Genomic DNA, 15,266 nt, shown 5'->3' with positions numbered 1-15,266 from the left:
CCTGAAAAACGCTATGGTATTATCCTTGCTCGTCGCAAGCCTCGGCTTCCTTCTTTGTCTCCTGCTGCCCCGTCTCCCTCAACCTCCACCCCTCCTGCCACCTCCTCATTAGCCGTGCTGCCCTCTTCCCGTTCCTCTCCCCTCTATCCGTTGGCGGAATCTATCTCCTCTCATCGCCTCTCACCCTCTTATCATGCCCTTCTCACCTCCCTTGATGCCACTTCCCTTCCCAAGACGGTGGACATTGCCCTTTCATTTCCGCATTGGCGTCAGGCCATGGCGGAAGAACTTCAGGCTCTTGCTCACAATGAAACGTGGGATCTGGTTCCTCTACCGGCCGGGAAGCATCTCGTGGGTAGCCGTTGGGTGTATGCTGTGAAGCATAATTTTGACGGTTCTATTGAGCGCCACAAAGCCCGGGTTGTGGCACAAGGGTTCACTCAGAAACATGGCATTGATTATCAGGAGACCTTTGCTCCCGTTGCCAAGCTGAATACTGTGCGGATCTTATTGGCCCTTGCTGCGGATCGGGGCTGGATTTTGCAACAATATGATGTGAAGAATGCTTTTCTGCATGGAGAGTTGACTGAGGAGATCTACATGGCATTACCTCCTGGCTACACTTCCTTAGTGCCATCGTCTCCGCAGTCTGTTGTCTGTCGCCTGAAGAAAGCATTATATGGCTTGAAGCAATCTCCTCGTGCCTGGTTTGGTCGTTTCACAACGGCCATGCAGCGTCGTGGATACGGTCAGTGTAATGGTGATCACACCCTTTTCTACCGCCATTCCACGTCAGGGGGAGTCGCTATTCTTCTTGTGTACGTGGATGACATCATTATTACGGGTGATGATACGACGACCATTACTGAGCTGGCTATGTATCTCTCGTCGGAATTTGCTATTCGCCATCTTGGCCCGTTGAGGTACTTTCTTGGCATAGAGGTGGCCTATTCTTCCAGCGGGATCTTTATTTGTCAGAGAAAGTATACGGTGGACCTTCTCTGTGAGCTTGGAAAGGAGGACGCCAAGCCTGCTTCGACACCGATTGATGCGAACCATCGACTTGGTGCCGATGCGGATGAGGAGCTTGCTGAGCCTGGCCCATATAGAAGACTTGTGGGAAAACTGCTTTATCTCACCTACACTCGCCCGGACATTGCATATTCAGTGGGTGTTCTGAGTCAGTTCATACAGACTCCTCGCATGAGCCATTTTCATGCTGCTCATCGTCTCCTCCGTTTCCTGAAGGGCACCATTGGCCGTGGATTATTGTTTCGTCGCCATACCGGCCTGCGTCTTGAAGTCTACACCGATGCAGATTATGCCGGCTCTGTGGTTGATCGTCGGTCTACATCTGGGTATTGCACCTTCTTGGGCGGCAATCTGATTACTTGGAGGAGCAAGAAGCAGAAAGTGGTCTCTCGATCGAGTGCTGAAGCGGAGTTCCGTGCCCTTGCGCATGGTCTGTGTGAAGCACTTTGGATTACCCAGCTTCTTCGTGAGCTACGGTGTCCAGTTCCCTCTCCTGTCCAGCTGTTCTGCGACAACAAATCGGCGATTAGCATTGCTCATGACCCCGTTCAGCATGACCGTACAAAGCACATCGAGATCGATTGCCATTTCATCAAAGAGAAGCTTGAATCGGGAGATTTTTGCACGCCTTATGTTCCGTCCGCTGAACAGCTTGCAGATATCTTCACCAAAGGGCTTCATGCCCCTAGGTTTGAGGAGCTCTGTTCCAAGCTGGGTGTGGATAACATCCACGCTCCAGCTTGAGGGGGAGTGTTGATCTGAGTATTACATGTCTTTATTTTCTCTCTCTTGTTAGCCCATTAAGGGCCCTCTCTAGTCAGCCCATTAGGGCTTCCTATAAAACCCTGTAATCTCTTTCATTTGCTATCAAGAATTGTTCTTTTCTTGTTTACAATAATGATTCGTTGATAATGACAATGATGATGATAATCTTTATTTCGGATATGCTTGCCTCAATCATATGATGCCTACTTAAGTTTGGGGTACAAAAATGGAAAATAGAAAATATGGTTTTTAAACGGAAGCGCTTCTTCACGATTCATCACAAAAGCAAAATATAAAACAAAAAGAGTTCCCCAGAAAATATGGTTTCTCACACGATTTAACTTCACCCAAGAAAATATAGTAACGACATAATTACACCCAAGATACATGTTCAAAGGAATATAACCATCAAGATGAGTTTAAGAAACTGAGATGATAATGATGATCACAATGATGACGATGACAATGATGATGATGATGACGGTGAGGATGACGACGAAGGTGATGACAAAGATGATGACAATGATGGTCACCTGATCAAGGTAGACGCTCCAAAGGTCAATCCTTTTTGGGTATTCCCTGAGAACACCTTCCAGCATTGATCGGCCCCGATCGGGCTCGCCAAGTTTGAACTCCTGGATTGCAGCCTGAGAGATGAATTTGATGTGCTTCTTACGCGGAAGGCTCAACAGGGCCTGGTTAACCACTGATTGAATGCCTTCCTTCTTCTGTCTCAGATAGCTTTGCAGGCGATGTATCCACACCTTTCAAGGGCCCAAAATGGATTTCAGTTAAGAAAGATAGCAGCCAAAGTACATGCGTAAGTAGATGGAGACATAAATATTGATGGTTTAACAATAAGTTAGGCAGCTCAATTAACTTGGGAGAATGAGCTCGAAGCAGAAAGTCCACCAATCTTTATCTACTTCACGTACATTCCGTAAAAAGCTTGTAACATGGTTTTACCCCATTATGATTATCATGATAATGGCTATGATCAAAGCTCTGGAAGATGGTAGGATGGGGGTAATTTAGGATAACAACCTTGTACAGCTGTTTTTCAACAAGATTTTGAGAAGCGAGAAAGGTTTTGGTATCATACGACGAAGCATTGTCATTATCCTCATCATTGCCATCCATTGATAATGAATCGTCAGTGTCACTGGTACAAGCCAAAACATGGACGACAAAGACAATGAGGAATCTTCATCTTCCTCATCATGCCCATTTCATCAGTTGACGCCAAATAGCCATTGTCATCCTCATTCCTCCAAACCCAAACACAGATGATGATGATATGATGACAATGATGACAACATATCTTCAAAACCAAATGTCAATAATAAATTCGTCCTTGTCCGCCTGACAATGCCAAATCCTCGTCACCATCCATGGGATGATGATGAATCGTCAGCGTCATTCCTCCACGCCCATACATGGACGATGACGACAAGATTTGATATGATGGTGACAATGAAGAATTGTGACATTGTGTCAATGGCTATTTGGCGTCATTTCCATCCGATTTCCAAGATTCAGCATCGACATTGACCTTGTCATCTGGCCGTCAATGACATTCATCATCATTCCTCCACGCCACACGCCCATTGATGACAATGGAAAAAGTTAGAGAAAACGAAGGAAAGAGCTTGTTCAAAGAAAAATAGGGGAGATCACACAAAAAATATAATTATTAACAACACCTAAGGCCTAAAGTGTCTGCGCATCAGCTCAAACTAAAAAGGCCATCAGTGGAATACTAAAAGTGTCACTCCCTTCTTTATTAAAGGGTTAAACGAAAACAGTAATATCTATATGCCTATCTAAAGGAGATAGAACGCTAATGAATGGGAGCTATTCTTAAGGTTTATTTCAAGCTCCCACGCCCACAGACCCTGTCACCCTGCCTCTATCTCTCCTCGAGTATATCTACTTTCAGCGGGTTCTTATGAACCCTACAAAATCAATTCTACGGCAACATGAAGATGATGTTGGTGATAGTTATAAGTATGATGAATACCTTACACGAACTTTTGAATTTTTTCCCCATTTTCTCGAGAAGCTCATCCGCCAGCTTGTGCTGATCGGTTCGTTCGTACAGCCCTAAGAGAGCAAGATGCAGTTTTTTGGGATCACAGTACTGCAACGCTCTTTGAAACGTTTTCTTCACTGCGTCCTGACAAGATCGGCACAAACACATAGATGTCAAGCACACGAATCCTAAAAATTAAAGTAATAAACTCACACGCAACAGTTTTTGCTCACCTCTGGGGGGTTTCCGTACTCATTCTCTAGATTGAAATATGCGACCCAAATGTTAAGCTTTTCGTCTTCCTCCCGGAAATTGATCGCCTTCAGAGCCCTACATGAAATACAAATACCGGCAAGAAAGTCTTTATGAATTTAAGAGACAGAAACCTAGAACCGTCGATGGACAGAACTAAGTAGATAGACACAAACAACCAGAGAGAGTGAAGGAAGAATGGTGCATTTGGCGCTTGTCTACAAGCAATACCTTAATTTTATAATAAAAAACCCAAAGTGAACCCAAAGACAAGATTACGCGATAGAAATCTCGCCACAAGAGTACTCCACACTGAAACTAGCTGGGCAAGCCCTCGAATAGAGGAAAAGTCAGGTTCATAATGAGAGAAAGATAGATGGAGAGAGGGGGAGAGCTACTATAATAATGCTGGTAGATGAGGCTTTAAGAAAGGAAGAGACAGAAAAGTATAGATATCGTTAAAAGCTCCACTTAGGTATACGTGAACAACATGAGAGATAGAAATAGGGGTGCATTCGGCGTTGAACTTTAAGTTTTATCCTTAACCGTATAAAATATTCTGAAAACATTGACATTTAGTTAAACCTTAGATGTTTAGAGTCAACCCTAAGTAACCCATAATACAAAACAGTGACTTCCACAATGAAATAAGAGTTGGGCATGCACTTGGATCAAGGACATGTTAGGTGCATAATGAGAGATATGGAGATAGAGAGAGATATCACTGTAAAGCCGGTAAATACGCCTGTACGAAAGGAAGAGATGGAAAAGTAAAAACATTGATGGACGGATCTTGGCAGATAGATGCGATCAGAGAGAGAAGAGAAGAGAAGAGAGGGATTCATTAGATGCTCAACTTCAAGATCTATCACTAACTATACAAGACACCTGAACAGACTGACAGAGAATGAAACCATAAACGTAAAGTGTCAACCTTACATACAGACGGAGAGAAAGCTGATAAATAGAAATATCTAAAATAGAGAATTTCAAACTGAAACAAGAGATGGCCATGGCCTTGGAAGCGGAAAACGTTAGATGCAAAACGTGAGAGAGAGACAGGACAGGCAAAAGTGTAGCCTCCAAACTGAACAAGAGTCGGGCATGCACTTGAAAAGAGGCCAAGTTAGGTGCACAACGAGAGAAAGATAAAGAGAGAAATAGACACATAGAGAGAAAGATTAATACCATTTTAGTGGCCAGAATAAACCGCGGATGGGGAGAATTTGGCATGAAATGGGACTCACCTCTCAGCAATAGAACGGGCCTTTTCAACGTCAGCAAGGGAAAGCAGGAAGGCCATATACTTGATCCATAGGAAACTGCTGTTTGGGGAGCTCCTCACAAGCCTTTCGAACTCATCTTCCGTCCTCGGAACATCCTGTAGTAACCTTCTCTCTTCGGCTGCACATATCTCAGCTTCTCTACACCATTCAACCCATAACACAATCAATAACCTCTCTCACTAAAAGACAAAAATGACTACATATTTGAAAAAATTGAGATGATCATACCTCTCCTCTTTCTCTCTCTTCTTCATCTGCTTCTTGCTCCTTTTCGAATCTAAGCTTTGGCTGGAAGCAGCCTCGAGGACTCCAATTGGACCATTGTCAACATCAGAAACGTCAGACTCTTCTTCAAGGGCCACCTCTAGGGCAGGAACAGCAGCCCTAGACTGGAGTTCCTCCGGCCAGGGCAATAAATCATTGGAGCAGTTCTCATATTTGTCAACCGCAGTGATAGAACTAATGCTTTGATCCTTGTTATTTGAACCAGTTTCCCTCTCATCTTCAAGCGACCCGGGTTCAACGTTTTTCATCCCTAGTGATAATCTCCTCCTTTTAGGGTCCATCTAATAAAGAATTTTCAACATAAGTGAGTATTCCTTCACCTAAGTGGCATTAAACTGGGAACAATGGTTTTGGAAAGTCACCTTTAAAATTTTTGCCGAAACATCCTCTCCAACAACATATTTTGTGCGTATGTCTTCGCTATTGGTATGGGGTAATTGTGACACGTGGCAAAGACCCACCTATCAGAGAAACATTGGAATTAGAAACAAGGGTCATATGCGAAAGGGATGGCGAGAACAGAATCAGTACCGTGTTGGAGTTGGCAATGGTGATGAATAAACCGTACGGCTCAATTCTCTTGATTTTTCCAGAGATAACATCACCGATATGCAGGTTGCTAAAATCGGCTGTACCAGATGAAGTCTTCGCTCCGTCCTCAGACTTCAACGTTAAGTCAACCCTCTTAGATGAAGAATCCACAGCTAGCACCCTAAGAAAAATCACAATTCAGAATGATCGAATAAATAAAACATTAATCAAAGCCATAAATCCTGAAGAAAAACGTACCTTCCCTTGATCAACCTTCCAACTGGAAACTCCAATTCAGGTTTCTCAACAAAGCCATCAGATAAGTCCGATATAAGAATTCTCGCATCAACTTTTCGTGAAAGGGTGACAAAACATCCCTTAGGAGTGACGCCTTTTATATAACCCTGAAAAAATAGAAAATAATAAGATATTTTATAATCTTTAGGGTAACCAAACGCATAAAATGACTACTACTAAGAATCGGATCAATGCTCAAACAAATGGGAAACGCCATAGATTGATGAGTAGCCATAAAAGAAAGAAGATTACGTGAGATTATGCAAGATTTGATAATCTTAAGGGCATTTACTTCAATACCATCAGGCTGATCACCGATCTCAGGTGATCTTCCATTTTTTTTAAAAAAAAAAGCCCATCCAAAGGCATAAAATGATAACTATAAAGACTCAGCTGAATAGTTAAACAAACAAGAAACGTAATTAAGAATGATGAGTAGGGTAGTTAAGCTTAATTGAGACATCATTTCATTTATGAGAAAGGAGACACGAAACCCTAACAAACACTTGGAAAAAATAATCAAACAAGGAATTTCTAATAAGCGAAAATACCTGGACGGTCATATCTGGCTGAAGTTCGCTTGCATCAGAGAACCGTTTGCAATCAGAGTCCCTATAACAACAGAAACATTCAGAATTGAAGAAAATCAATGAAAAAGTCAATAAACGAATACAAAACAAGAAAAATGTCTTACGATTTATCTTGTCCATAAAGCGATGGCCGCAAGGATAAATCCACATGAACAGACATCACACGGCTAATCTCCAAGACCTTGCACTTAACAAACTGACCCTCTTTATATACTGACACAGGATCAGACACCCATTGATCACAAAGCTCAGTGTAGTGAACCCTGCCGCACAAATGAGGGCCAATCTGCACAAGCAACCCCCCCACGCCGGGTAGAATCTTCTTGATTCTTCCTCCCACGACGTCACCTTGGTGTATATGCTCAGCGCTTTCGGAATTTTTAGACAAGTGAGAAGCTAAGCAAAGTAACTTTTTTGGTTCATTAACAGTAAGAACACGACCGGTGACGGGCTGGCCGACTGGATAACGCTTTTCAAACTCAACTAGCTCGTCTGGCTCAAAGGAAGTGTCCAGAATAAACATTTTTGCCATGAATTGGCGAGATATTGTTAGGCGTAGCCACTCGTCTTCTATCTTGACTACATATCCTGTGACGAGATCTCCAACCGAATACTTGGGCTCCTCTGCAGCAGAAGGGAGCGGCAGTTCTTTTCCTTCTGAGTAAAACATAGAATGAGTAATACATTAGACGAACACGAGCAGTCAATCAGCATTTTGGATGTTTCTAAGCCATATGCTGTTGGATACTTGCTGGTTAATCCTTGTAATGATATTGAACCAATGAGTAATTATGATATTGATATTCGTTTAGTGAATCAGATATTGAGATAATATCTTATTTTTAAGAGATGGATGATAGACTGTAATAGAATTTTTATATTCAATCAAGTATGTAGTTAATACAAGCATAAATAGTAGAACTGTATATTTCAATAGTTCAGCACAATTTGATCGCCACAACTTTTGAGGAGATCAAACGAAAGTCTGATATATGGTCTTTTTCATTTTTTTGAAAGATATGAAAGACAAGTACACAAATGAGCAATAATTGAAATAAAATTCTCAGATTGTGAAGCCGGGATACTAGAAGAATCTAAAGAAATAGGAAGAACCGAAACAGAAAGCTTGGAAAAAGATGAGGTCATTCAGGAACACATAATTAATATCATGAACAGTATAAGGTAAAACTTTGCATTGAGACAATTTAAGTAGGACTTTCACTCCAATTTGAACAATGAAAATTGTACTACAAAAAAGGTTACCATCTTGTCAGTTTTTTTTAACACGAAAAACATTAATAAGTTTTTTTTGAATGATTGAAAAACATTAATAGTATCATAGAAAGAGTTGGGAAACGATGTCCTTTTGATTCTTACTTTGCAAAAAAGGGAGGAAGATCACTCAAGATCAGAGAAAATGCTAAATTTTTGGGATTATATTTGGTACCTTCAAGCAAAGACGGTCGCAGAGACATCTCCCAGTGGTCTCCTTTTCCATGTTTGTGCTTCCCAATTATTCTTGCTCTCACTCTTTGCCCAGCTTTTAGAGACTTTAATGGATTCTCCGATGAGGCGTTTCCATCAAACACCTAATTTTTTTTAATTAGACGATCATTCCTAGAAAAATAAACAAAACTAACAATAAACATTCAAGAATAAAAAAATGGTATAACGAACCTCAGTTATATGAACTCTTCCACGACAATGGCCACCAAAGGTTAAATGAACCTCAAGCGCCTTTATTTCAGCAATCTGAAAGTAGAAAATAGAATTAGAAAACACAGCCGCTGTAAACTCATGGAAACTAATAAAGACTTGCCTCAGCATCGACCAGTGAGCCCGCAGAATACATAGACTCTTTTTTTCCTTTTTTACATGGAGCCTCGATGATGTCATCAGTGGGTTCTAGCAGAAGCAGAAGTCGCCCCAAAGTTGAAGGGCAAGGTAGTGCGGCGACAGAAGCCTGAATTCTGTTAGATGTCAAATGCAACAAATTAGTTTCAAGAATATCCAAAGCCTTTTCCCGTTTCTTCTACAGGCCCACACTCAAGTACAGCCAGTACATAACACTATGCTAATCCATTTATCTTTGGGATTGCCATCTCAGGACGAAGTAGTCATCGTCATCAAGAAATCACCATTTTCATCACAGCATGTGACAATAATGATTTGCAAGTGAAAGCTGGATGACGAGGAAGAGATTGGATGGCAAGCGCTCACGATTTGTGAGAGATGGAAAGATGGGAGAGAGGAAAAGAGATAATGAGAGAGAGAGAGCCAAGAATCATGAGAAAGAGTCTTGACAGAAAGAGAAAGAGAAAGGGGAGATAGAGAACAAGAGGACGACAAGGATGACATTGATGATTCCGTCATCGTCATCCTAGTTGCCGACAAGTGATGGTAACGACGATGAGTAATCCATTGTCAGTGTCATCTGGCTGGAATAAGTAATGAGGAAGAGACAACTCATGGTCCCTTAGTGAACATCATTAGGGACGCCAAACACTACATATGGAGGTTAAAGATGAATCTAAGGGTTATATATGAAGGTTCATACTGAGAACTTTAAAGGATTTGAAGGTTACCACTGAAACCATAGCGATATAACTAGCAGTTTCAAATAAATCATAAAAGTTAATTCTTCTGCTAATTTCAAAAACAGTGACTGCACCGACAGAATCCATATCAACGCCTACCTAGTCAAATAAAAATCGAACTAGGAAATTTAATACAAAAAGGGGAGCCGTCAGTTCTGCAAAAATCAGATGAATATTTTTCGACCTTTACTTGACACAATGTTTTTTTGCAAAAAGAAAGAAAGATCAACCAAGATCGGCAATCCTCCCTATGTTGTATATATATGCTCGATGAATATACGAGACAAAAAGGAGCCCCAAACCCTCCGTTCATGTCTCTCTAAGCCAAGACGAGGCAAGACTTGCCACGAATTCTATGACTCCATCTGGCAACCCCTTCGTCCCCTTGAAAATAACCTCACTCTGGTGCAACAATATTGTGACTTGACTCAATTATCGTATACAAAAAGGACGAAGTGGGAGGGTTGAGTTGCACATTTCAAATTTGTGAATTCAGATTTGTAAAAAGAGATTAAATAACCGTTCTCAAGCTCATGATTTGTTTTCAGGGTGTTTTCTTTATTTGTGAATCATAAAACGTTATGGAAACCATTTAGACAAATGCAAACCCATTCCGCAGGCAAAAAATCTCAGAAACTACATTCAGAAAACCGTTTTTTGTATCCATACAGCTCAAATTTTAGAATGTCCATGTGAAAGAAATTAGCATAATCAAGCCGTCGAAATTCCATATGACTAACCTCTGACCATGCACAAAACCAGAATGATGGACCTTCTGTGTATTATAATCAATTACAGACGCAAAACCTATGGCATGCTCACATTCCGGCAATGAAAGGACCTGTCAAAAAAAACAGAATGATATTAGCAAAATGAATAACTAAAATCTTGTTATGTGAAAAGGAAAAAAATGTAGAAATAACGCGCCAAGTAGTTCTCCTTCACAATTTCCACAATCCCAGTGACGGTTTGATTCAGATTCAAGTCAGATGAAGCATCCCGTCGACGTTTCTAGAGAAGAAAAAATAAACACAATTGCAACCATCAGACAAAGTTAACCATCATGCGCATTACACGAGTAAACTAAAATCAGCGTCATTCAGAGAACAAACACAAAATTGCAGAGTGCGGAACATACCTTTTTTGAGGACACATTTTCAGAAATCTTCCCATCCCCTTTATTTAGAAAATCCTCTTTGAGTGATAAATCAACAAGGTTGTCTGGCAAGGAAACGTCTAGAACAAATGCCTTTACACGAGAACCAATTTCCAGCACTCTTCCACCTACTGCATGATTCAAATAACGTTTAAGTTTGCATATTGGTCCGATCAACCTCAAAAACAACGAAATAAGGTAATGAGATGATGGTATTAATTACATTGGTACTGGGAGACAAATCCAACGGTATCCCGATCTTTAAAGCCCAGGACAACTCCATATTCCTTCAATTCCTGGACCTCACCCTTGACAACAGTGCCAATAATGAAATCATCACCAGCTATCAAGGCAGAGTTGGAGCTCTCAGGCGCATGTAAAGAAGCAATCTGATGAACGGAAAGGAGTATTAATCCCCAAATATCCAATTAACAGACCAAAAAATATAGAAAATGAGGATAAAAGAGAAAATCCAATCAATATCGATTTTCGATATAGGTGAAAAGAAAGTTAAGATATGACTTGAAAGAATTGACTGACACAGTTGTGAGAATATTTGGGAGAATTAGTCCCAACTAACCAATCGAGAAAATCAGATAATAAAACACAGATAATGGCTTTGTTGTTTTTCATCAACAAAGACGAAATGTGGCCAAGAATATAAATATAATAAACATCAATCTTGGATGCAAGTGAAAACGAAGTTAATATAGGATTCGAATAAATTAACTGACACAACTGTAAGAATATTTGCGATTTTATTTATGACGAGTAATTTTAATCAAATATTAATTTCATATTATTTTCTGAAGTTTTGTTCAACAACTTATCGGGTGAATAATCTTGACCCACAAATGGCAGAGTACAAGAGGCTTAGGAATTATCCGGAGAAAAAAGATGAGAAACCCCTTCTATCTGCGCTACATTATTTTTTACATCGATCGAACAAGAAATAATGTGCAGCCACTATTAAATGACCAAAGCGAAACACAATTTGCAAAATATCTTGCGATTATTTCACACTGAAAAATACAAAGCCTGAAGTGATATGCCTCAAACCAGGTTGATTTTTTTTAACAGAAGATGGTAATGTTATTTTCCTACCTTTTTCTCGGTAAGAAAATAGTTTTGGAGGAAGCTCGGATCTGTAGAACGGCATGACGAGTGCTTTAAAGAGAGCATTATTCTTTCTCTATCACTATCCACCTGCAAACAACGATAAAATAAGTTATGTTGCATGACTGGATGCCAGTTTACTAACTAACTTTTCACTTACTTTGATGACATAACTTCTCACAGACTGTCCCACATAAAAGATATCTAACGGATCACTAACGGGCTTATCTGAAACCTTTAGAGAAAAAGACCAGACACCAGTCAGAAAAATTTAAACAAGACCAAAATATGATTTAACTAAATTAAAGAAATCTAAAATAGTCATTATTAAGATTCAAAATACCATGGTTCCATCAAATCTGTAGATAGCGTGGAAACTCCACGATTTAAACACGCAAAGAATTCTAAACGGTGAATAATAGAAACAAAAACTGAAATAGATTCACAAAATTACCTTATTTTTTGAACAGAATCCTGTAAGTCGCCCAAGGAAACGAACGAAGCATCCTGTTTCGATCACATTACAGACATATCCCTGTTACCAATGGCATAAATTGGGAAGTTAAATTGAGACTCGGAAAATAAACAAGAAAAAATAGGGCAGTATCTACAAGTCAGTTTATCAGAAGATATTAGCTGTAACTGACATGAATCACTGCATCAGGACGAACAAGAGCACATTCAGAAGGAAGCTCCATGGAACACTTGATGAAGGAATCCTTGGCCGAAAGGATTAAGTTACTGGTATCGCTGCTATCTGTAAGTAAAGATAAAAAGGTCATGAATTATAGAGAATTGGTTGTCCATAGGACAGCATTCATCGTTTCATCTCGATTAAGGGAAAAAAGCAAGTGTATAAAGGAATCAGTTGGACGGAGTGAGAAAAATGTTACCCAAGGATGTAGGGAAGGAATGGCAAAATGCCTAGAAAGGAGATAGTAGCGAGGACACTGAGGAATAAACATAAAAATTATGGTGACGTTGACCACGGATTATGGACGAAATTTTCTATTGTGGTGTTTAGGAACCTTAACGGAGGCCTTAAACGAGGAGACACGTAAATATCTTGCCACTAAATTGAGAACTAGGAAAAGTAACGATCGTGGATATAGTTATCAAATACAAACAAAAACTATGAATTTCTGAAATAACAAACCAACAATTGCTAACAGGTAAATACGGACGGAAAATTGAACAAAACAGGGATAGGGTTGGGAAAAAAAATAGAGACTTACCAAGCACCAGAAGCTCCTCAAATTCATATCCTGGTTTTAACAACGATTTCATCAAGGATGCATGTCCTGGAGAATATGGTAATAATATCAGGAGACTAAAATCCGAATTTCACACATACATAGCCAAGGACATAAATTCACCTCGATAATCCGACAAATGTTCATTATAAATTGTTCCTTTCAAATAGCCACCTGCTTTAACATTTACTATGACTGACGCAGGTGTTAGACGTTCCACCACACCAGAGACTACACTTCCTGGCTTAGCGCTCAAATCATGAGAATCCCTGAAATCGAAAAAAATGATAACATGACATTGGACCAAAAGCAAACTTATGTAGATGTTTAAGTACATTTATTAACGACGATGTATTTTTTTTTGAACTATTATTAATGACGATGTATAAATAATGATTAGCGTACATTCAAAGAAAGCCCCAGAAAGTAGGCGCTCCTTTTTCATCGGTATGTAAGTAATCAAGGGAAGAAATAAAAGATAGACTACCCACGAATCTAGTAATGCTACTGAACAACATGAGCAAAAAGATGTTTGGACAAATTAAAAGTAAGTTGCTTCTATGAAGAATAAACCTTTTCAGGGAAAGCACAAAGCTGATGCTAATCCTCCTTGAAACAGCAGATGAACTGATGACTCTGCATTTCATAACTTGACCAATGTGATATGCTGCGGTTGGTTCAACTCCTGGTTCCAATCCAAGCTCAGATCTGAGGAAGTGTCAAAAATGAGGTCATAGACCAAGATGAATCAAGAAACATATAGAGGAGATACATTCACTTAAAGCAATAAATATTTAAAGTTATTGAATCAATTATTTGAAAATATATCAAAAAGAGCTTGAGAGAACGCGGACTCAACAATAGTCAAAGCTGTGATTACAATAATGTAATGCCGACCTAACGGCTGATCACATAACTTATCCTTTCTTAAATCAGAAGATGTCGGCCAGTCATAAATATATTTTCCTATGTTGTCTTTATGAAAGAATTTTTCTTTTTTTTTTACTCTGATTTTTTTTGAAGAAACTGTTTTTTTACAATGGCGTAGTACCTTTTTGCAATTTTGTAAAAGATACCTCTGTAGATCCGATTCGAAATGGATTTTCATAATTGGAAGTGGCCCGTTATGTCGATATGATAAAACCAAAAAAAAAAAATTTGAAATTTTGAACTGTGATCACATGCCCATGCTGTGGTCACCAACGAGGACTTCCGAATCGGTCACCCATCCTGATACTGCTCCCACCCAAGCACGCTTGACTTCGGAGTTCTAATGGGATACGGTCACCCATCCTGATACTGCTCCCATCCTGATACACTAGTGTGCTGATACTAGTGTAAAAAACCAAAAATATATATGGGTCCCAAAGTATGGAAGAAATGTGGAAGGAAGAGTGTAGGAGAGTCAAGAACATGACGAGTACAGCAAGTTTGATCCACTGACAAGCCGGATGTGGCTACGACAACAAAAAAACTCAAATGACATTGAAAACAATCAGGCAGCACCATTCAGAATTTTTACCCTCATGTACAAAGTATGACCGAGTATCAAAATGAGCCTCTCAGATGCCTCATTGGGCCTCCCTTGATAACTCTCGAATAGGACTATCAATGCTCCTTTTTTTGAGACAGCTTATTGGCAAGGTGCTGCTAAAGAGGAACAAGTGGATCGCACACTTGGACTTCTGCTGGAGATAGGGCTGGGTCTAATTGGACAGAGGGCTAGGTTTGTGCCTGACAATGGTCTGAGCTGCAGGTAGACCAGCGGGATATTGAGGATAAGAAATGGTAGGGGGCCAAAGAACTGCTGCAGAGAAGCTGCTGGGGCCTAGAAAATAATGTCGGTAACGATACATCCCCTCACTCCATCTACCTTAAATATGCAGCTAGATGATTGCAGATTTGCATGAACACTCTTCTATAAACTGATTGGGCACTCTCCCTGATCCCAGACATGCCAATCGCGTGCCCCATGTGCGACCTTGGAGAGGAAGATTTTCTCACCTGTTTTTTGAGTGTCCTTTTGCGCAGGCCATTTGAAGAGCACAGCAGTTGAGAGTGGTGGACGTGACGT

General features: G+C 40.2%; 1 protein-coding gene across 1 annotated transcript in view; it reads right to left on the bottom strand.

Annotated features, from left to right (window-relative positions):
• Positions 1–15,266, bottom strand: part of LOC144707445 (RIBOSOMAL RNA PROCESSING 5) — a 51,456-nt gene that overhangs the window by 4,672 nt on the left and 31,518 nt on the right. Inside the window, exons 16-39 of the mRNA XM_078580554.1 lie at positions 13,766–13,900; positions 13,316–13,461; positions 13,175–13,240; positions 12,587–12,696; positions 12,394–12,474; positions 12,100–12,174; positions 11,928–12,029; positions 11,047–11,212; positions 10,806–10,954; positions 10,595–10,678; positions 10,408–10,508; positions 8,890–9,040; positions 8,748–8,822; positions 8,518–8,659; positions 7,175–7,727; positions 7,032–7,092; positions 6,442–6,587; positions 6,184–6,364; positions 6,015–6,113; positions 5,596–5,933; positions 5,329–5,505; positions 4,063–4,159; positions 3,818–3,973; positions 2,331–2,561 (exon numbers count right to left, since the gene is read on the bottom strand). Of these exons, the coding sequence (XP_078436680.1) occupies positions 2,331–2,561; positions 3,818–3,973; positions 4,063–4,159; positions 5,329–5,505; positions 5,596–5,933; positions 6,015–6,113; positions 6,184–6,364; positions 6,442–6,587; positions 7,032–7,092; positions 7,175–7,727; positions 8,518–8,659; positions 8,748–8,822; positions 8,890–9,040; positions 10,408–10,508; positions 10,595–10,678; positions 10,806–10,954; positions 11,047–11,212; positions 11,928–12,029; positions 12,100–12,174; positions 12,394–12,474; positions 12,587–12,696; positions 13,175–13,240; positions 13,316–13,461; positions 13,766–13,900 (3,622 nt within the window). The remainder of the gene's footprint in view (positions 1–2,330; positions 2,562–3,817; positions 3,974–4,062; positions 4,160–5,328; positions 5,506–5,595; positions 5,934–6,014; positions 6,114–6,183; positions 6,365–6,441; positions 6,588–7,031; positions 7,093–7,174; positions 7,728–8,517; positions 8,660–8,747; positions 8,823–8,889; positions 9,041–10,407; positions 10,509–10,594; positions 10,679–10,805; positions 10,955–11,046; positions 11,213–11,927; positions 12,030–12,099; positions 12,175–12,393; positions 12,475–12,586; positions 12,697–13,174; positions 13,241–13,315; positions 13,462–13,765; positions 13,901–15,266) is intronic.

Source organism: Wolffia australiana, chromosome 9 (genome assembly GCF_029677425.1).
Source record: "Wolffia australiana isolate 7733 chromosome 9, ASM2967742v1".
In the NCBI taxonomy this organism is placed as follows: domain Eukaryota; kingdom Viridiplantae; phylum Streptophyta; class Magnoliopsida; order Alismatales; family Araceae; genus Wolffia; species Wolffia australiana.
Note: the sequence above shows the minus strand (reverse complement) of the source record. Positions and strands in the feature narration are given on the sequence as shown.